A 21,179-nucleotide genomic window follows, 5' to 3' on the forward strand; every position below is an offset into this window, starting at 1 on the left:
CCACCAAAACTCATTTCATATGTAGCTTTTTTCCACTGCCTTCAGATCAAAGTTATTTTCTTCAGGCTGGACTAAATTATACGCAGGTCCCAGGAGTGAAGGACACTGAATTAATGCACTATGTCACCCAGTCCTGGCTATAGAATATTTTTATCGAAGTCCAAGGCGCTACATCTCTTTGCTATTGCATTAAAAATTAATGCACGAATTGCCCAAAAGAGCAAAATGCATAAATAACCTAAACAAATTTTGTCCAGGCTTCCTTATGCTTTGGTGTCAACTTAAGAGATAGGTTTTAGGAGGATATCAGATTATGTCTAAATTTAAAAGTGAGCAATATTTGTGTCCCTTTATCTAATTAGCAGAGAGGTTCTTTATTTTACATGAGAACTCTTTATTTTTCTCTCTTACTTTACATAAATTTCCAATGGAGGAAAATGCTGGTGAACTACTTAAAAGGCAATAACAACAGGGTTTAAAGTTTGAGTTCTAATCCAGGTATTTTTTCCTCCACCATCAATTAGGTGGATTAGGTACAAAGATTCATATTTAATAAAATGTTTGAATTAACATCATTATAAATAAATTATTATAATTGACTATTTGTACCTGTTGCTATTTGTTTATTTAGGATTTATGCTTTCTGGACTTCCAAAGAGGGTTTGAAGCACATTTCAAAATTACCTTGTTACTATTTATTTGCATTGTAGGATTGTGAATAGGATAGGATCTCAACTTCCCATCTGTCTTCAATCTAGGTTTGTATTGTGCTGAGCTTGTTCTGTTAATGGGAAGTGTAAAAACATGATCTTAAAGAGGCCATTAACTTGATTTTGTTCGATGAAGTCCCTGACATTTGACAGAAAAATTCAAAATATTTAGAAAACAGTTTAGCATTTGTTTTTCTCCTTCTAGATTAATAATATAGTCTAGTAATCTATAATTTTGGTGAATCCAGACTGTGGTTTTCAGGTTGTATTAACCCCATTTATTTCTGTGCTCTTTAGTTCACCTGTTATTTACAAACTTAAGAAGGTTGATACTGCAGAACAAGGGAGGTGCCCTGTTGTGACACAGAATATACATATTCATTAGCCTTGGCATTCCCTATGGATAGATGTGGTATGTCCTGATGATCTCTGTATGACAAAAAGAACTGGGACTGGGGAAGATGGAGGGTGTTGGTGGCCTTAATGGATTGAAAGTAACATATGGGCGGGGGAGGGGGGGGAGGGAGTAAGAGGCGGCATAAAAAATGAAGGGTCGTCAAACAACTTTAAAGGTTAACTGCAAAGGTTTATTTAAACTGATTATAAAGTGTCTCAAATCCCTCATAGGGGTACACTAAACAAATTAACATTTGGCTGAACATATGAAAACCAGATATTCCTTCACCTACTGAGACTTGGATTCAGATTCTGTTTCCTCTTACAGGAGTTGATGGCACCTAACAGTGAAAAATAAAATACTGGGCGCAGATTTCTATAATAATTTAAGTAGCATATGTATATACCTACACATACACATCAGTCCATGTGTATAGGAGTTTAGATTTGTATTTTAGTTTAGGAAAGGCTATATAGAACCTTTAGCCCTGACTTTTATCAGATGTTAGCTTATTCATCAAGTATGATTGCATGAAAACATTTGTAATTTTTACAAAAGAATTATACATTATACTTATAAATTATATAGATTTCAACATGAATGTAATTACTTGTCATTCACCCACATTGATTTAAGTACTAAAATTCTGGCAGATTGAATGGGTAAAAATATCAGAAGCTATGGGGATAAAAAGGCTAATTTTTATGTATTCTGCAAATTGATGTGGAGTTGTAGTTATGCTGTTCCTTGTGTGGATGGTGATAAACCATTATCGGAAAGGGGGAACTTTAAGTGATGAGCTGTCTGTCATGGCCACGTATTGAACATGAGATCAGTGGGCTAAAAGTGATATTTCTTTCATCAGTATAATTGCTTTGCATGAGCACTTAAGCATTCATCCTCATAAATGCAAGCTCTCCTTTTATATATGTCTTGCATATTAAAAATGCTGACCGGTCAGGCTCACGCATACAGAGTTTCACCTTCAGTAGGTAATAATGGTAAAATAGTCATCTTTACAGTTTAATATACAAATCCATCCACAGTTTGATGAGTGAGATTTTTGTCATCTGAATAAAATGTACTGATCTATAGGAAAGCTATCAAAGAATGGAGGGCAAGTACCAAAGGTACATTTATTCTTTTCTTAACCCCAAAAAATGAATGAACACACACACACACACACACACACACACACACACACACCTCTTAAATGAGAGACATTTTGGCATAGTAGATAAAAACCTAGCTTCCAAATCAGGAAAAAAAAATGTTTTCATGTCCTGCTTGTGACACATTGTGGTTCTGTGACTGAATAAGTCACTCAACCTTTCAATGCTCCCCACAACTCTCTAAAGCTATATGCTAGAGAACACTTACTGATCTGTATTAGGAGAGGAATTTCTTCCCCAGGAGTTCTCTCCACTGATGAAATTATGGAACCAGATAAGGTATAGATACAAAATAACTGACATGAATAGAGTGCTCATGCATATATGTATGTATGCATGTGTATATGTGTATATATTTAATCTTATTCAAACACAACAGCCCTCTGATGTAGTTCTTTCGTTATCATGCCTGTTTTATAGAAAAAGAAACTGAGGCCCAGAGAAATTGAATGAATTGCTCAGTCACAGAGCTGGTATCAGAGGGACCATTTGAACCCAAGACTTCCTGACCTTAAGATTAGTATTCTGTCTAAGGCGCCAGCACTGCATTGCTTTTCACATAGGAAAATATTTAGACAGCCATCTAGCCATTGTAGCCTATCCTTTGAACTATTCTCTTTACTATAAGGCCATATCACCATCAACACAAGAAACATCTACTAATAATGACATTTGAATTTGTAAGGTATAGGTAGTGAGCTTGACTTAGATTCTTGGCAAAAGTCTAGAGTGTATTTTTCAAGGGATGGTGATAGAACACATCAAAAAGCAAGCAGTGATCACAAAGAGCCAGTGTAGCTTCATCAAGCACAGACATATTGTAGAGCAAGTAAGATGGACAAGTATTCAGATTTTTTTAAAAAAACCTGGAAGTACCTTAATGAAACAGTGCAAATTGGGGAAGGGGGGAGCAGAATAAAATGAATTTATTAAAAACTACCTATGATCATATGAGGATAAAAGAATGAAAATAGACAGAGAATACTTGAATGAGAACCTGAAAAAAAGTTATACTACTTTATGCATTCTGAGTTCCCTTTACTAGGAGTGTTCAAGCTAAATCTAGGCTACCATTGATTGGTCCCATCTGTTGTAGAAGGGATTGTAGTCCAGTTATAGATTTGATTAAATGGCCTTGGAGGCCCCTTCCAAACAGAAATTCAATATTCACCAACTAATTATTGGGCACAACGTACTGTGCTAGGTATCTAAAATACAAGAAAAAAAAAAAAACAATCTTGATCCTCAAGGTGTTTCTAGTCCAGAGGGATAAAGCACAAACAATCATTAAGTACCTACAAGATAACTTGAGGAAGAAGTGAATACTAACAACTAATAGGATGAAAAATAATTTTATAGAGAAAGCAGCTCCTGATTACAGTTGGCAGGTGGTGCAATGAATAGAGTGCTGGGACTGGAGTCAGGAAGCCTCATCTTCCTGAGTTCAAATCTGGCCTCAGACTAGATGTGTGATCTTAGGCAAGTCACTTAACCCTGTTTGCTTCAGTTTCCTCATCTGTAAAATGAGCTGGAGAAGGAAATGGCAAACAACTACAGTGTCTCTGCCAAGAAAACCCCAAATGAGGTAACCAAGAATCAGACATGACTGAAAAATGACTGGACAACAACAAAAATGGATTCAAGAGTCTAAGACACATAGGCCACAAGGGAAAGTTTTCCCAACGTGGGAAACATTCTATGCAAAGGCACAAGAATTGGAACCCTGGATCTGGGGAACTGCAGATAGTATGGTTTGACTAGAGCATTAAGTACAAGAAGATGAGTAATAAGAACTAAATCTGGAAAGGAAGGCTAGAGCCAGCTGGTGAATGGCTTTGAATTTCAAAGGGAAGAGTTTGTATTTTATCTTAGAGGTGGTGAGAAGCCACTGGAGATTTAGGAGAAATGGAGTGACATGGTCAGACCTGGACTTGAGGAAAATTATTTTAGCAGCTGTATGGAAGCTGAATTGGAAAGAGGAAAAATGAAATAATAGAATGATTTGGGCTGTAGGGTAGGGGTAGAGGGGTGTAACTAATCTAATCTTCAATGGTAAACATAATTTTCATATCTAAAGCACTTATCCAGCAACTTTAATTAAATAGCCTTAGGTTTGCACCTGCAATTCAGGAAGAAAATGTAATGAAGTATAGTGGGAAGAGTACAGGACTTAGAATCAGGCAAGACCTGAGTTCAAATCCTGGCTCTGATACTTAATAACTGTGTGTGCACATAATTTCTCTGACACTCAATAGCCTCATTTATGATACATATTTTTTTTTCTTGCACTTCATATTGTTGTGAAGAAAACAATTTGGGGGTCTTAAGGTACTCTGAAATGTTATTACAATGGTATTAATAATATAACATTCTGATGATCTCAATTATTATTAGAATCTTTAAAATATGTGTGTATATGCACAATAAAAAAGGGGGGAAAAGACTTCCAAAAGTCATCACAAAATCCCAGGGATTCACTAGAAGCCTATTAAATATATTTAGGTTAATAGATTAAATAGATAAAGCATTTACTGTTTACTGTGTTCCAGACACTTTTTAAGCACTAAGGAAGGAAATGAACATTTGTTAAATGCCTACTATGTAAACATTTACAAATATCATCTCATTAAATCCTCACAAAGACTTTGAGAAGTAGGTTCTATAATTATCCCCGTGTTACAGTTGAAGAAACTAAGACAAAGGAGAGATTAAGACTTGCCCACAGTCACAGAGCTAGTATGTGTCTGAAGCTAGATTTGAACTTGGCTATTCCTGACTCTAGGCCCATCACTCAATCCACCAAAGATACAAATGCAAGCAAATAAGACAGACAGTCCCAACCTCAAGCAGCTCCTCCTTCTAGGGAAGACAACTCATAAAGGAGAGATGAAAAGGAATGGGTTTGGGAGTACCTGTATTGGGGTATGGCATGGAAATGGCCTACCATGGATCCAAGCAAGATAAGGGCGCTAGGTGATGCAGTAGAGTCAGGAGTCAGGAAGACCTGACTTCAAATGTGGGCTTAGATACTTACTACCTGTGTGACCCTGGGCATGTCACTTAACCTCTGTTTGCCTCAGTTTCCTTATCTATAAAATGGGGATCATTATAGCACCTTCCTCCCAAGGTTGTGAGGATCAAATGAAATAATAATTGTAAAGTGCTTAGCACAATGCCTTGCATATAGTGTTAAATAAATGTTAACTATGATGATGATACCAAACTGGCTTATCAGAACTCAGCTGGTGGAGTCCAAGGTTCAGATGGATACTAATCAAGTGAACCAGTGGATTGCATGAGTTCAGAGGTTGTGAGCTACCGTAGGATCAAAGGCTGATGCCTGCACTAAGTGTGACACCAGTGTGGTAAGGAAGTATTGGAGGGCTTCCAGACTGTCCAAGAAGGAATGAAGTAGCCTTTATGTGGGAATGTAGATACTGTACAAGTTCTATTTCTGTGTTTGGAGTTTTTGAGTTCTAGGGATCTGAACTGTACCTGCTGAAGCTCTAAGTGCTCTTAGCCTAAATGGTTGTTAAAAGTACTGTTTTATGTAAATGAAGTGGAATGTGTTGGGTGGGGGATGGGAATGGGGGGGGCTTAATTTGCTGCAAATGTATTATAATTTGCAGTCATAAGGTATGAAAATGTGATTTAAAAGGAATAATCATTTGACAGTATTTAAATTAGATAATTGGGGTGTATTCGTTTGAGACTGCAGGTTTTGAGATTATTCTTTTCTGGTTCCATACTTTCCAATATTTTGCTTCTTATTTTTGGCTTCTAATATTAAAATGTGCAAAATACCTATACAATAAGAGTTAAAACACTCATTGTTTCTGTTTTAATTATAGAACAGTTGAATTTTTTTTGACACTTTTTTTTTATTAGGATAATTTGGACAAAGACTAGAATTCTGCACAAGTGAATTAAGCCTCTGGATTTTAAACTTGTTTGTTGAAGTATGAACCAGAACTGTCTTATTTTTATTAGCATGCCAACATTACTGCTATAAATTTCTTTAGAGATTATACTAAGACCGAAGAGAAATTGGTCTCCGCATTTTGAAAATGGTTATTCTTTTCTCTTTTCCTAGTCACCCACATTTTCAGAATACATCTCTTGCTTTTTGCTTTTTGTTTTATTTTGCACTTTCAAAATCTTTGTAATTTAAAAAACATTGGCTACATGGGGTTTTGTTAGGGATTCAAAACCTTCACCTGTTCTCTTTTTATTCAAACTTTTAACTAAATAGTGATTTGAATTAACTTCTGTGCCTAAGATAACTAGAGCAAGCAGTGTCTTTTTTTTTTTCTTTTCTCTTTTTCATCTGCACACAGTAAAAGTCAGTTTTGGTAAAATAGGAGTACAGGAGACCTGGGCCAGAATCCCAAGCCTGTATTGACAGGCTTTGTGACACTAGAAAAGTCACCACCTTTCTGATCCTTATCTTCTCATTTGCAAAATGAAGTGCTTGGAGTAGATGATATTTAAGATTTCATCCAGCTCTAAAATTATATGATCCTAATTATTTTTTAGGTTTTGGACTAAGCCTGTGAAATTATGCATCATAGTGGATAAACTGTTAGGCTGACCTTAATTAATTGGACCTGAGTTCAAATCCAGCTGTAGATACCTACTAGCTCTCTGATCCTCCATAAATCACTTAACTTCTATCTACTTTAGTTTCTTCAACCGTAAAATGGAGATAAAAATAGTGCCTACTTCCCAGGGTTGTTATAAGGATTAAATGAGATAACATTTAACACAGTACCTGGCATACAGTATTAATGCTGATTCCAGGGGCAGCCAGGTGGTACAGTGGATAAAGCACTGGCCCTGGATTCAAGAGAACCTGAGTTCAAATCCAGCCTCAGACACTTGACACTACCTGTGTGACCTTGGGCAAGTCACTTAACCACCATTGCCCTGCAAAAAAATAAAATAAAATAAATCCTGATTCCTTCCCTCGTAGTTAGAAAGCTTTTCTCATCACCCTTAAAAAAACCCACTAAATAATAAATAATAACACTGGTGCTGGAAAGGTAGCTTTGAAAAATAGTTTCCCTTTTGTCCTCTTGAGATTAATTTTTTTAATTAACAGTATTTTTCTGTCCCAAACATCTCCCCACCCTCAGCCCCAACTCACTGCAAAAGACAAATAGGAAAAGCCAAACCCTTGTACCAAATATGTTTAATTAAGGGAAACAAATACTTACAATAGTCAACTCCAAAAATGTATATCTCATGCCTCACTTTGAATGTCATTTTTTTGACTAACCTGGATGAGATTTTGCATCATAGTTCCTCTAAAATCAACGCTGGTCATTATGTTGATCAGAGGTCCCAAGTATTTAAAAGTTTTTGTTTTTTAGTGTTCTTGATATTTTAGAAATTGTTCTCCCATTTCTGCCCACTTCATTCTGCATCAATTCATATAAATCTTCCCAGATTTCTCAGAAACCATCACTTTAGTTATTTCTTACTACCCAACAATATTCCATCATATTTATATACCAAAATTTGTTCAGTCACTCCCCAGTGGATCAGTACATCCTTCATTTCTAAATCTTGGTCACCACAAAAAGAGCTGCTTTGAATAAGTAAATAATCCAGTAGATGCATGAATAAATAAATAAATGCACACACCCAGACACATACACATTTGCAAGTGTGTGTGTATGCATGTATTTACACACAGCTCTTTTCTGCATTCTTTGATCTCATTGAAGTAGAGGTTCTGGGTCAGAGAGTATGCATAGTTTAGTAACTATGGGGACATAGTTCAAAATTGCTTTCCAGAGCAGCCATACTAATTCACTGGAGTTGGGTAGGTGGCATAGTGAATAGAACACTGGCCCTGGAGTCAGGGGGGTATGAGTTCAAATCCGGCCTCAGACACTTGACACTTACTATGTGTGTGGCCCCAGACAAGTCACTTAGCCCTGATTGCCTCAAATATTTGGGACTATCTCCTGATGTATATCTTGGCACTGGACCTAGATGGCTCTGGAGGAGAGTATGGTACTAGTGACTTTGCACAGTCCTCCCTCACTTAAATCCATTTCACTGCAAGTCATGGTATCACCCCAATGTCCTGGTCCTCTTTCAGAATGAAAGACAAACAACAATTAATTCATAGCTCTACCAGCTGTTTGTTATTGCACCTGTTTTCTCACAGCTTCTCTAACATTTACCATTTTATTTTATTTTTTAATCAACTTTGACTTTTTGATAGGCATGAGATAGAACCTGAGAATTGTTTTGATTTGAATGTCTCTAATGGTTAGTGATTTGGAGAGTTATTTCATATGGCTATCAATAGGTTAGCATTCTTCCTCTGAAAATTGCCTGTTGTACTCTCTGACCATTTATCATTTAAGGAATGTTTCTTAGTCTTATTACTTTGAAATACTCTGAAAATGAGACCTTTATCAGAGAAATTTGCTGCAAATGCTGTGTTTTCCCACCTCAATCAACTGTTTCCCTTCTAATCTTATTTTGTTTGTTTGTTTGGGTTTTTTGTTTTGTTTTGTTTTTGAGGGGCAATGAGGGTTAAGTGGCTTGTCCAGGGTCACACAGGCAGTAAGTGTAAAGTGTCTGAGGCCGCATTTGAACTCAGGTCCTCCTGAATCCAGTGTCAGTGCTTTATCCACTTTGCAACCTGGCTGCCCTGTCTGCCTTCTAATCCTATATTCCTTTTTTTTTTTAATGAGGCAATGAGGGTTAAGAGACTTGCCCAGGGTCACACAGCTAGTAAGTGTTAAGTATCTGAGGCCGGATTTGAACTCAGGTCCTCCTGAATCCAGGGCCAGTGCTCTATCCACTGTGCCACCTAGCTGCCCTCTTATATTCCTTTTTAATTTTAATTCTGCTCCAAATCCCCAATACCTTGCAGCTAGCAAGTGGACAGTCAAAACATACTTATAGAATCACTGATGATAGAGAAGTGAAGAATTGTGGAAATCATCTATTATAATACCCTCATTATACACATTAGGAGACTAAGAGTCAGAAGCATTCAATGACTTGCCCAAGGAGAAACAGCCAAGTGTCAGAGCTGGGATTCAAACTCAGGTTCAATGACTCTGAATTCAGTTTTTCCTCTATTGTACCATGGTGTTCAATAAAGTGGTCACTTATAACCCACATATCTCGGTTTCCTGCAAATGAGATCAAATATAATAGACTGAATTCAATCATATAAATATCAAGTGCTACTGATGTACAAGGCATTGTGCTGGGCAATGGCTATGTACAGACAAAAACAGATACAGTCTCAGTCCTCATAGAGCTTATATTCTAATAGTGGATGGAGAGGAGAAGATATAATGGCATGTACACAGAAAAGCATATCAGGTGATAATAGCAAACATTTATCTAGTGCTTACTATGTGCTAGGCACTTTGCTAAAGCCCTTTACAATTTTTTCCTCATTTGATCCCTATGACAACTCTGGAAGGAATTATTATTATGTTCATTTTATGTTTGAGGAAACTAAGGTAAACAAGTAGCTTTCCAAGGGTCACACATCTATCTGAGGCTAGATTTGAACTCAAGTCTTCCTGACTCCAAAGTATCTGGGTGGTGCAGTGGATAGAGCACCAGGCTTGGAGTCAGGAAGACTCCTCTTCCTGAGTTCAAATCTGGCCTCACTTACTAGCTGTGTGACCCTTGGCAAGTCATTTGCCCCTGTTTGCCTCAGTTTCCTCATCTGGCAAAAGACTCCAGTATCTTTCCCATGAATTTCCCAGATGGGGTCCTGAAGAGTCATGCATGACTGAAAAACCACTGAACAGTAACTTCCTAACTCTAGGCCCAGTGCTTGACAGAAGAAAAAGCAGCACAAAGTGCTTTATGACTGTTGAGAAGAGAAAGAATGTTTTAATTGAGCCTTGAGAGGAAAAGATTCCTTAAAGAAAGATGAAGAACAAATATATTTCAGGGCAAGAGATGGCATGTCTTTGGCACCTCTCCCCCCTCTGTTACCAATAAGTTCACTTTATCGTGCTTTTAGATCCAAACCAGATGAAGGAAAAGAGATCATAAGGAAACATGTCGATCAAATATAACAGAGGGTTCCAGATCAAATATATTAGAGATTCTCTTGTTCCTTTCAGTGACCTGGCTAATGTCATTCTAGACCTTTCTTCATATAATCTGCCTCTGACTTAACCTTCCCTTGCCAATGATGAGTAGAAGCAAGGAAAAATGGTGCTCTGAAACTACAAATCTGTATTTGGTCCTAGTCCAGTTTGAAAGCTGATGATTAGAAAGATGAAGGCCACAGTTTTCAGGACTATTCATGGGACTCCTCTAAAATATCTTTACAACACAAATGAACTTTCTAGTCTGCCTTTCTTTGAAAGTTTCAGTGTTTTTCAGTATTTGCTCTGCCATATTCTGCATAGGAAATGATAAATTTGTTGTATTAGGCTGACCTATATCATATTATAATTCCTGGTAGTTATTGTTTCCAGGCATATGCCTTGCTAAATATTGTAATCAAATATTTTCAATATTAAAAAAAATAATAAGGAAAGGTTTGGAGGTACAATAGCCCAAAAGAATGTAATAGGTATGGTGTTTCCTGCATGTGTGTGTGTTGCTGCTGTCCTGTTACGTACCTGTGCCTGCAGGTTTTTGCCTCCAGGTCCCTGCCCCTAGGAAGTCTCAGTAAGGCTGTGCAAATCAAGGGAGCTTCCCTAGCAGCCAAAATTAACCTACGGCAACCTTCTTGGAACAAATAGCTTTTTAGGACTACAAAAGTATCTGGAAGCGCCCCAGGTGCCAAAGATGGCTATTTTAAGGAATGTTCTAGGTACAGATCACTGACTACTAGGAAGCAGTTAGCCTTTAATTTTAAGTTCCCTTTGATTCAGAGAATTGGTTCAAAATGTTTGTGGGTTTTTTCCCCCTAATGTTATTTCCTTTTTCTTTATCCATCATTTATTTGTAAAAATCAAAGGTGTGGAAATACTTTCAGACTATAAAACATTTCCGATTTTTTGTTTGTTTGTTTCAAATCAGTTCAACCTTTAGAGAATTAGGAGAGAAAGGAATAGTGGGTAAATATTTTAGAAATGAAAAAAATAATAAAATGTTCAATGATAACTACTTAAAATATCTAAAGAGAGCTAACCTCTCAGTATTATTGAAAAGCACATAGCATTATATTATAAAAATATCATAACAATATCAGACAAGAATAGATCATTCAAGTTTTCTGGTATGGTATCTATCTTTTGCATGTAACACTTATGTTAAATTATCTTAAAAGCAAGTTTCTCTTGCATACCATTCTATATATAAAGACTAAACACTTTACATTATGAAATTTGCCTTTTTATCCTGTTTGACAATTCCTTCTTATAAATGTTTATGAGAGAATTTTCCAATTAGTTTAAGAACTATTTTTTTTCTTTTTTGCTTTGTTTTCTGAATGTACATCTTAGCTAAAAAGCCATTTCCTTACACCTGTGGGAGTGATTTTTTTCAGTCATGTTTCTATTACTGATAAAATAATATTATTTCTAAGGGTTTTGTACATAATATTTCTAAGTGAAAATATATTAAAGACTGCTGTGAAGCCCTACTATATATATTATATATGTATACATATTTATGAAGGAAAATTAGACACAGTTTACAGCTACCAATTCAAATGGAGTATGTTGCTGTCATTGTTGTGGTTGTGGTAGTGGTTGAAAGACTATGTGTGGTTTTTCATTTTTTCCCCACTTGGTATCTGAGATATCACTACCAATAAACAGAACAAAAAAACAAGTTTGGTGCTACTTCAAATTATTGTCAAAATGCAAGGAATTGATGAAAAGGCTCTTTATGCCCTGAAGGCCCAAGCGGTCTTCTGGATTGTGTAAATCCTAGCTTCTTTAGCCCATACTAAAATGAAGAACTCACTTATAGTTAACTGTTAACTTATGCTTCCAAATAACACTAATCATTACAAAGTATCGGAATAAATGTTTCTGTTACAGGGAATAAGGATAGGCCTGTTCCCTTAAGGTTATTTAATCAAAGCTCAGTCCTGCCATTTGAAAGCACTGTAAGGCTACTGGTATTTAATATGCATCAATAAATAAACTTTCAATTATCTTGGTGAGTACAACCAAAGATAGCATGACAATCAGAAAGCAATGATCTATCTAGTAATTGTTCCAAATAAATAATTTTGATGGATATGATCTTTGTTTAATTTCAGGTGAAATTGAAATTTTATGAAATTTAAATAGCTTTCCTGCTTCAAGATAAACTATGCAGAAATTTAGAATTTATCACCTTGAAAAAGGTTTTTCTTATCCAGTGAAAAATAGCCAACTTGTTTTACTTCCAATTACACCCTGTCTTTTTATGGTGATTGGCTCTGTCTTACATCATGGGAAAAATTGAATTCTCTTTATAGAGAAGAAAATTGCTTTAAATTTAGAGCCAGAGTTTGTTACAAGATATTTAATGCCATATCCACTGTGGCCTAAACTACTTTGACCTGCACTAATCACTTATAGATTTATAAAAGCAAAATGGTTAATATGAAATCAAATTTCACCCAGTATATGTTTGTTTATTAATATGCTGGAGTTCAGCTAAATGTAATAGCAGGGTCCATGTTCATTTTAATTTCTTTGCTGTAACTTCCTTTGCTAGATTCTTTTCTGAGACCATTTGCATGACATTTATTAGTGTATACCTAGCCAAGAATCTACCTAATCACATTCTTGTATGTGGAATATCTAAGTCCTTATTTGCCTAACTCTGTGTTTGGGCAATCCTTGAAGAGAAAAATCTCAAGACAGGAATACCCTAGATATGATTTATAGGACTAATGAATTTGTATGTCTTTTAGGCAGTTCTACATTACAGACACATTAGTATTCTCTCTTTTTTATAAGGCTGAAGCAAATCCCATGGCACCAGAAGAATTTAGATACTGATTACTTGCTATTGGTTCCTGGTGATTTGCTCCTAATAATTTCTAGTTGAATTTAATGAATGTATGATTCCTCAAATGTTGCTTCATTAAAATTGCATCTTTCCTCTTCAAGTGTGATTTCATCCATTTCGGCCATTTTTTGTGGTGTGTTTTCTCTCCTTAAAAAAGTATGGGACATGACATCAGGAACAATTAAAGAGATAGCTTTAGTATCCCTGTCTGCATCTTTCAAGAACTCACCTCCAGATAGTGTCTCTGAATAAAATGATACCTGCTGATCCTTAGAAATAGCATTGTTATTTTTTAAAATATCACTTCTCCAGTTGACCTGAATATTTGGCAAATGGAGATGGGGAAAGGGAAATAGACTTTTTAAAGGGAAAAAAGTACTAGAGAAATAAAATAGAGAAACTAGGAAGAGCTTTGTGACAAGGCAATGTGAAACAGGAGCTTCAGTATTATACTAATAAAATATAAGGCTCGATTAAGTTGTACTTTGCAGCTTTCAGGCTTAATTTAACTGAGATGGTGATTTGCAAATGAATATCTGCATGAATCCTTTAAAAAAAATTCAAATGCAAATGAGTACAACTGCAATAAAATATATTTGCAAATGAATCCTGTTGCTTTATTCATTTATTGTGTAATTACTGCAATCCTTCCCACCTTGTTTTCAGTATTTCTTAATCATTAAGTCGGAAGCATGACAGCAGTGCCAGCCCTGGCATGATTCTCTTTGACTAAAACCTTGTAAATTAACACAATTAGCACAGCATCATCCTGCTAATTAACTTCCAGTGTCTGGTGCAGCGGTTTTGCAAACAAGGAAGAGGGAGTCAGAAGGGAATCAACACGCCATTCTGTTACCAAACTGTGTGCTATGTTAGGTTTAGCTCAGGGAGGCTAAGCTGGCCATGTCAGATGCCAGAGTCAGGCAATGAGGAGCTAAAGGGGCTGGGGGAGGAGAAGAGAAAGGGGTAGAAGCTGTCAAAATAGACTGGAATAATTCAGAAGGGAGCTCGTGCCACAGATGCTTCATTTAGACTAGGCCTCCTCCTTATCAAAGAATCTGTGCTGGAGGGTACTATATAGTTTGTAAGAACCATTTTTGGTCATACCAGAAAGATTAAGAAAGTCTGTTTAATGTGGCTTTACCCAAATATGTAACCATCGTGCCATGAATGTGTGCAGTGGAAAGAACATTGGACTGGAAGATTGATATTTTTGCCCCCCTTCCCCAAGTTCTGCCACTAAATAGCAGTGTGACCTTTGGCAAGTCACTCACCAACTCTGGGCCTCAATTTCCTCATCTGTAAAATGAAGAGGTTGGATTAAGTGATCTCCAGGGAAACTTCCAGCTCTAAAATTTGATGATTCTATAATTCTTTTAAGAGCTGTGATTTCTCTTAAAGTGGGGAAAAATGCCTTTTAGCCTGTATTACAGTCCTATTCCCCAATTAGTCTAGCAAATGAAAGAATGTTAACCACATCATCTTGTCACCTAGTTATCCTCTAATAACTAATGTCATGCATTGTTTCCTATGGAACTTTGAAGGGTTAGATTGCTGCACATTCTCCATTTGTCCTTCCATTCCCCTTTCCCCTCCCCCTTCCTCTTTTCTTTCCTTCCTTTCTCTCTTTTTCTCTCCTGTTCCCCCCCCCCTTTTTCTTAGTACCCTGGAGGCTCTAAAGGGGGAAAAATAATAATAAAAGAGAGGCGGAGAGAGAGAGAAAACGCAAGAAGACCGACAGACAAGTGATGCTTGTTTTTTTTTTCCAGAGATTCAACAACAGAACTGAAAAGCAGAAAGGAGCCAGTTGTAATTCATACCGAGTTGTAGGCTTTGTGTGATGAAAGCGATGGAGCGCTGCCTGGGAGATTGCTTTGCTGCACTCCACGAAGCAGATTTGAAACTGTCGTGGACCACTTTAGATGAGAGTTGGATTATGGAATGACCTGCTCTGTCTGTGTCATATTGTTCTGCGCAGGGTGCATTATACTGCGCTAACTAGGTGTTCAGTACCAAATAAGAGAGGTATCCTAGATGTGATCTGTCAGCTGTGTCTCATATTTTTATATTGGTTAAAATATAAAACAGAAACTGTGATATGAAAAGACAGAGCAGTTAGGTATCTTACATGTTAATAACATTCACATTCTAGGTATTTTAAATCTGTGCATATTTTATTTCTAAACTCACCATAGATGCATTTTAATTTGACAGGAAAAGGGGTATATGTGTATGCGTGTGTATGTGTGTACACAGTGCAAATCACTTTTTTTTCTTTTTTGTGAAAAAAAATGACAATTTTACACATTGCTTAATGTGAAAACATTTTAGGTTCTCTCTGGGATGTATGTAATATATGGTATGCAGCTATTGGTGTTTATTTTTAAGCTGAATTGAATTTTAGCCTACTTAAAATTGTACAGGTTATACAGGGAACGTATGTCCACTAAAGCTTGTGGAAGGTCAAAGTATCAATACAAAATTATTTTTGACTCTACAGGATGAGAGCAACTAAATTTTGTTTTGTTTTGCTTTTAAATATTGCATTCAAATGACACTCTTGAAAGTCTAAAGGACATTTAAGCATATCGTTAATTTTATTTTTTCCCTCAACAACCATAGGCTTGAAGATGCAGTGGACGCCGGAGCATGCCCAGTGGCCAGAACAGCACTTTGACATCACCTCGACCACTCGGTCTCCTGCCCACAAAGTTGAAGCCTACCGTGGTCATCTGCAGCGCACCTATCAGTATGCTTGGGCCAACGATGACATATCTGCTTTGACTGCTTCCAATCTGTTAAAAAAGTATGCAGAGAAGTATTCTGGAATTCTTGAAGGCCCAGCCGAGCGGCCTGTCCTCAGCAACTACACGGATGCACCTTCGGGCTTGGTGAATGGGCGGAAGAATGAAAGTGAACCTTGGCAGCCTTCATTGAACTCAGAAAGCGTGTATCCCATGAACTGTGTTCCAGATGTTATCACAGCCAGCAAAGCTGGTGTCAGTACAGCTCTCCCTCCTGCAGATGTCTCTGCCAGTATCGGGAGTTCTCCTGGGGTGGCCAGCAACCTGACAGAACCTAGTTACTCTAGCAGTACCTGTGGAAGTCACACAGTACCTAGTCTCCATTCAGGGCTACCATCTCAGGAATATGCCACAGGATACAATGGATCATATTTGCATTCGACATACAGCAGCCAGCCAGCACCTGCACTTCCTTCCCCTCATCCATCCCCTTTGCATAGCTCGGGCCTCTTACAGCCACCACCACCTCCTCCTCCACCACCAGCCCTGGTCCCAGGCTACAATGGGACTTCTAACCTCTCCAGTTATAGCTACCCCTCTGCTAGCTATCCTCCTCAAACCTCTGTGGGACCTGGCTACAGCCCAGGTGGTGCACCTCCTCCTTCAGCGTACCTGCCTTCAGGAATTCCTGCTCCTACCCCTCTGCCCCCTACTACTGTACCTGGCTACACCTACCAGAGTCATGGCTTGACACCTATTGCCCCCTCGGCTCTGACAAACAGTTCAGCAAGTTCTCTCAAACGGAAAGCCTTCTATATGGCAGGGCAAGGAGAAATGGACTCCAGTTATGGAAATTACAGCTATGGCCAACAGAGATCTACACAGAGTCCTATGTACAGAATGCCCGACAACAGCATTTCAAACACAAACAGGGGGAATGGCTTTGACAGAAGTGCTGAAACATCATCCTTAGCATTTAAGCCAACAAAGCAGCTAATGTCCTCTGAACAGCAAAGGAAATTCAGCAGTCAGTCCAGCAGGGCTTTGACACCCCCTTCATACAGTACTGCTAAAAATTCCTTGGGATCCAGAACCAGTGAATCCTTTGGGAAGTACACATCCCCAGTAATGAATGAGCATGGGGACGAGCACAGACAGCTCCTCCCTCACCCAATGCAAGGCCCAGGACTCCGTGCAGCTACCTCATCCAACCACTCTGTGGACGAGCAACTGAAGAATACTGACACACACCTCATTGACCTTGTAACCAATGAGATTATCAACCAAGGACCTCCAGTGGACTGGAATGACATCGCTGGCCTCGACCTGGTAAAGGCTGTCATTAAGGAGGAGGTTTTATGGCCCGTGTTGAGGTCAGATGCTTTCAATGGACTGACTGCCCTACCTCGGAGCATCCTTTTATTTGGGCCTCGGGGAACAGGCAAAACATTATTAGGTAGATGCATAGCCAGTCAGCTGGGGGCTACGTTTTTCAAAATTGCTGGTTCCAGTCTAGTCACCAAGTGGTTAGGGGAAGGAGAGAAAATCGTCCATGCCTCCTTCCTCGTGGCCAGGTGTCGCCAGCCCTCGGTGATTTTTGTTAGTGACATTGACATGCTTCTCTCTTCTCAAGTGAGTGAAGAGCACAGTCCGGTCAATAGGATGAGAACCGAGTTCCTTATGCAGCTGGACACTGTACTAACTTCTGCTGAGGACCAAATAGTAGTAATTTGTGCCACCAGTAAACCAGAAGAAATAGATGAATCCCTTCGGAGGTACTTCATAAAACGACTTTTAATCCCGCTTCCTGACAGCACAGGGAGGCACCAGATAATAGGACAACTGCTCTCACAGCACAATTACTGTCTCAATGACAAGGAGTTTGCACTGCTTGTCCAGCGCACAGAAGGCTTCTCTGGACTAGATGTGGCTCATTTGTGTCAGGAAGCAGCAGTGGGCCCACTCCATGCCATGCCAGCGACAGACCTTTCAGCCATTATGCCCAGCCAATTGAGGCCAGTTACATATCAAGACTTTGAAAATGCTTTCTGCAAGATTCAGCCTAGCATATCTCAAAAAGAGCTTGATACATATGTTGAATGGAACAAAATGTTCGGTTGCAGTCAGTGATAATTTTGCTTTTTCTTTCTTTCCTTTTTTTTTAAATGTAATGAATGTTGGCACACACACACACAAAACCTGCTACATAGGGTAGAGAACCCCTTTTCAGTAGTGTTCAAATTGCAAAGGGTACTGGGGGAGATGACAATGATGTTGCATCTTTAGAGTCAGGGTAAACTTGGAGGAAAAGTGCATCAAACGAGAGCTGCTGATCTGAAAAGCCCCAGATGACAGGAAGCGTGTGTTGATGCTCAGTTCTGTTCAAGCCAGACACCACTCACCAAGGAGCAAGGTGCAAGTGGGTTGATTTCAGAAGGACGTGAACCCCGTGTGTTGATTCTATTCTGCTGTTCTCGAGATTTAGTTGCTGTCAAGTGCCTGGAGTGGTGCTTTTTTTTTGTTTGCCTCACAATTACATTGGTGGCATGTGCTAATATAAAGAGCTTTAACTTCAAACATTATTGGACTAAAGAGATGAACGGTTGTGTTGCGACAGAGAACCAGATTTTTGCCATTCTAAGAGCAACAGTATTCCTCAATCCTGTCTGTTCTGCGGTATTAAGCTAAGAACAGGTAAAACAGGGTAACGGTAATCTGGACCTTAATTTCTGCAGTTCATTTCTTTTAATGTTCTGTCTGCAAAAACTCAGGAAAGTGATTGTGATTTGTACAGTACCTCAAAGGAATGTGTTGAAAGCACTATGTACTGCTGAGAGTTATAGGCTAGGCTTCAATGTTACTTTATATTAAATATGTATGTTTACCTCAACAATTGGAAAATGGAAAGGAAAATTATTTTGAATGTATCCAGGAAAATACTGAAGTGTGATATGACTGAATCTTTGCAGTTTAAAGTAGAAAATAGAAGGGTTTCTTTAAAAAAAAATGGTTCTTTTACCAATTTGGGAATAAAACCAGAGCAGAATAATTCTCTTTATGTCAGTAAACTATAAGAGTTCTTAGTACATTGCTCCTTGATAATTAAGTGATATGGTTCTTAAAAGATAATACTGGTGAAGGAAAGCCACTTACTCCGTTTATGTTAGCATCTGGAAACAATCAACCACGAGATCTGTTAGGACTTTAAAAGGCATATTACCTAAAAACTATGACTGCCTTTTACTGCATAAGTGGTGGTCGTGGTAGTTTTGAAGTTATTTGTTAAACCTGTTGGGAATGGCAACATTCTAGCTCACGGATATAGCTTATGGGGTTGCAGTGCTGCTTGTAGAATGCAGTCAATGGCGGCCAAAAATAGAAAAACACCTCCCCCTCAACCCCCCACAAACAAATACAGACAAAATGACCCCATGCAAACCCTCAAAGTTATGGGGATTTACTCCTCACACACACTTTGGCTCCATTTTTTGTCAGTATATTTTCATTATGCTTTTGAAATCTCTCCTGGGCTGGAGTGTTCCCGCCATTATTTCTACCTCAGTTTTGTTACATTTCTCTTTGAAGATAAGTAGAAAAGTATACCTGGACATGTGCACGTGTGCAAATACACATAGAACTTGCCAAACTAATTTCTATTTCCTCCTGAGCTTCTTTCCCTTTTAAGCCAAGTTTCTGGAAAGATCCATTTCCGCTGTTACATCCACCTCAACCACACTTTCCATGGAGTGTTTCCTCATGGAAAGACCAACTGGCACGTGTGGCATTTTGCTCAGTTCCTTACTCCTTCCCTCTAGCCCACAATGGCATTCTCCTTATCTTTTAATAGTTTATATGCAGGAGCAGCAGCTGCTTGTTGACTGCTGACTGATGCTGGGCAATGCCTCTGAACAGGAGCAGTGTAGGCTATAACTTTTCCAAACCCACTGCCACTAACATGAGCAGAAAAGCTTGGCTTTTTGAATGTAATGGGGGGGGGGTATTTTAAAGAGACAGTAACAAAACTGTTGCAAAGCACTGGCATTTGATGTTTTTATTAAGTAATGTACCTTCAAAAATAAATAAATAAATAAATGCACTAAAAAGCCCCAAGAAGATAAATATCTGTTACTAGATTTTTTTTGTCATTTCAAAATTTATGTAAAGATCTCATTTGGAGTCTTAATTCTCTGAAACATTTAACATTTAGAAAGCTAATGAGGGATTTCATGAGATTTCTGGAATTTTATGATACTTGATCGTTGCTTTCCTTTTTCTTTTCTCATATGACTAAAAACAGAGCAAATGAACCAAAATTTAATTTACTATGACATTTTGTCAATTAAAACTGTGTTTAAACATGAAAATTCCATATTAAAAACAGTGCCTTTCATTAAGGGTAGAGAAAATACCATTTAAATAGATCATCTGCTTTTCTGCAAGTGACTCAACTATACAATCGTGTTCTGGCTCCACACTGCGCTTCCCTCATAGGAGGGAAATTCCAACATCCCCATTAGCTTGTAGGTTCATATTGATCTCACTGACAAGTTTACTATTGCAGAGTGCTGACCTATTTTCTGTCTTTTAGACATTGCGTTTCATTTCTGTCATCACGCTGTGCTCACTTGAAAGGTTCTGCCAAGTTTTGACAAACCTCCTTTGATTTAAACCACTTTGGAAAAATGTGTAATACTGACCCCTTTTGTGACTAGTAAGAGTTAATGCCAAATATGGGACTGAATTATGGTATTTTTTGCTTTTGTTCAAAAACTGAAATGAAGTTATGGGCAGGCATTTGGGCTTCTAGCTTTAAATTTCTCCTTTAGAAATCTGAATCTGAAATCAATTATTAAGATTGGTCAAAAATTGGTCAAAAACCTATCTCTTTTGGCAAAAAAGCTGAAATAATTTGTAAGTTCCAGTTATCCTCAGATTTCTAGGATTTGGGCTCTCGGAAATTGTACATGCTGTAGAAATGAAGATCTTGGGAAAAGGGGTGTGTATGAAACAGCTGACCTGTGAGCTGTCCTCTAAAATTCTGATTCATGATGCTGTTCATAGATGGGCTTCATAATTTTCTGCCTATCCCTTCTGGAAGTAGGTACACTACCTCTAAGGAAGTGATTAGGAACAATTAGTGGTGGTCAAATCACAATATTCAGACTACACAGAGTTGGGTTCCTTTTTGGCTGCTACG

General features: G+C 38.0%; 1 protein-coding gene across 3 annotated transcripts in view; it reads left to right on the plus strand.

The window, feature by feature from the left end:
- The window catches only part of FIGN (fidgetin, microtubule severing factor), a 190,779-nt gene that overhangs the window by 165,666 nt on the left and 3,934 nt on the right, over nt 1–21,179 (plus strand). For all 3 annotated transcript variants that reach the window (XM_043998115.1, XM_043998116.1, XM_043998117.1), the window contains one exon: nt 15,861–21,179. This exon is cut by the window's right edge and continues 3,934 nt beyond it. In XM_043998115.1, the coding sequence (XP_043854050.1) occupies nt 15,861–18,112 (2,252 nt within the window). In that variant the 3' untranslated portion in view covers nt 18,113–21,179. The remainder of the gene's footprint in view (nt 1–15,860) is intronic.

This window comes from Dromiciops gliroides, chromosome 3 (genome assembly GCF_019393635.1).
Source record: "Dromiciops gliroides isolate mDroGli1 chromosome 3, mDroGli1.pri, whole genome shotgun sequence".
Taxonomy (NCBI): domain Eukaryota; kingdom Metazoa; phylum Chordata; class Mammalia; order Microbiotheria; family Microbiotheriidae; genus Dromiciops; species Dromiciops gliroides.